Source organism: Morone saxatilis, unplaced genomic scaffold (assembly GCF_004916995.1).
Source record: "Morone saxatilis isolate NCDOM2014 unplaced genomic scaffold, NCSU_SB_2.0 Contig14, whole genome shotgun sequence".
Classification (NCBI taxonomy): domain Eukaryota; kingdom Metazoa; phylum Chordata; class Actinopteri; family Moronidae; genus Morone; species Morone saxatilis.
In genome coordinates, this window is record NW_023339696.1 from 9,448,629 (window position 1) to 9,450,002 (window position 1,374).

General features: G+C 44.1%; 1 protein-coding gene across 2 annotated transcripts in view; it reads left to right on the plus strand.

Annotated features, from left to right (window-relative positions):
• The window catches only part of sgsm3 (small G protein signaling modulator 3), a 12,129-nt gene that overhangs the window by 7,089 nt on the left and 3,666 nt on the right, over positions 1–1,374 (plus strand). For both annotated transcript variants that reach the window (XM_035654918.1, XM_035654917.1), the window contains 4 exons: positions 28–173; positions 493–726; positions 840–1,022; positions 1,154–1,309. In XM_035654918.1, the coding sequence (XP_035510811.1) occupies positions 28–173; positions 493–726; positions 840–1,022; positions 1,154–1,309 (719 nt within the window). The remainder of the gene's footprint in view (positions 1–27; positions 174–492; positions 727–839; positions 1,023–1,153; positions 1,310–1,374) is intronic.

Here is a 1,374-nt window from a genome sequence, read left to right on the forward strand (position 1 = left end):
TTTTTTTTTTTTTCCCCCCCCATCCAGAGTTGTCGCTGATCACACTGCATTGGTTCCTGACATCATTTGCCAGTGTCGTGGACATTCGCCTGCTCCTTAGGATCTGGGACCTGCTCTTCTACCAGGGCTCATTGGTGCTCTTCCAGGTTACGCTGGGCATGCTCAAGATCAAGGTATTAGCACTACACCACCTACAGTATTTTGTAGGTCTTGACTCCGTGATACAGTTTACTCTTTGCTGAAATGCTGACTTATTTTATTGTTTTGGTCTCTCTGTGTGTGCTGAATTGATTTTTCTTCTATAGCAGATGATGACAATGATAGTTTCTATTTATTTAAAGGTCATGTTACAGCAATTAATGCCAACAGACTTTATTCTCTACTACAGCTAGAAACCATCCCACACCAAATATTGATTGGCTACTTCTACTATTTAAAAAAACCTGCTTATGTTGAGGATTAATCCTTGTGAAATGTACTCCCTGACCCCAGGAGGAGGAGCTCATATCATCAGAGAACTCTGCGTCCATTTTTAATACTCTATCAGACTTGCCAAGCCAGCTGAGAGATGGGCCTGCAGTTCTCGGGGAGGCTATGAGACTAGCAGGGACGCTATCCCAGGAAACCCTGGAAGCCCACCGACACAAGCACTTAGCCTACATCCTAAATGAACAGACGCAGCTCAACAATGGAAACAACACAACACTCAACACCAATCTCAATAAGGTCAGTTGTTGTCAAATTTGAAAGTGGTGTGAAGTATCAATTATGTGTCCTAGGTTTTTATTAAAATAGTAAAAAAAAATCTAATCATTTATCCTGCATTTATATATGTTCAGGTGGTGAGGAGACAGTCCCTCCGCAGGAAGTCCACCCTGAGCTCCCTGCTGTTTGGGGAGGATGAGGCAGAGGCCCTGAAATCCAAGAATATTAAACAGACCGAGCTGGTGGCAGCCCTGCGAGAGGCCATTGCCCGCACTGCAGAGCACTTCCACTGTCTGGACCCACGTCACTCTAGTTCTGTGAGTTCACACACTGCAGCAAGGAACAGTGTGGTATATGTCCCCTGTGGACTATAAATCAACCAAAAACAGCATTCAGTATGGATACCTCCATCCATTTTGAGCTTACTTCTCCCATCTTGTTTCTCTAGGAACTGACTCCTGACTACTCCATGGAGAGCCATCAGCGAGATCATGAAAACTTTCTTGTGGTGTCTCGCAACCGACGGAGACGGGCAAAGGCTTTGCTGGACTTTGAGCGACACGATGACGATGAACTGGGCTTCAGGAAGAATGACATTATCACTGTAAGTAATGAGTCGCAGAAACAAAACAGTGTTTCTTGTAGTTTTCAATTTAATTCAATTCAATT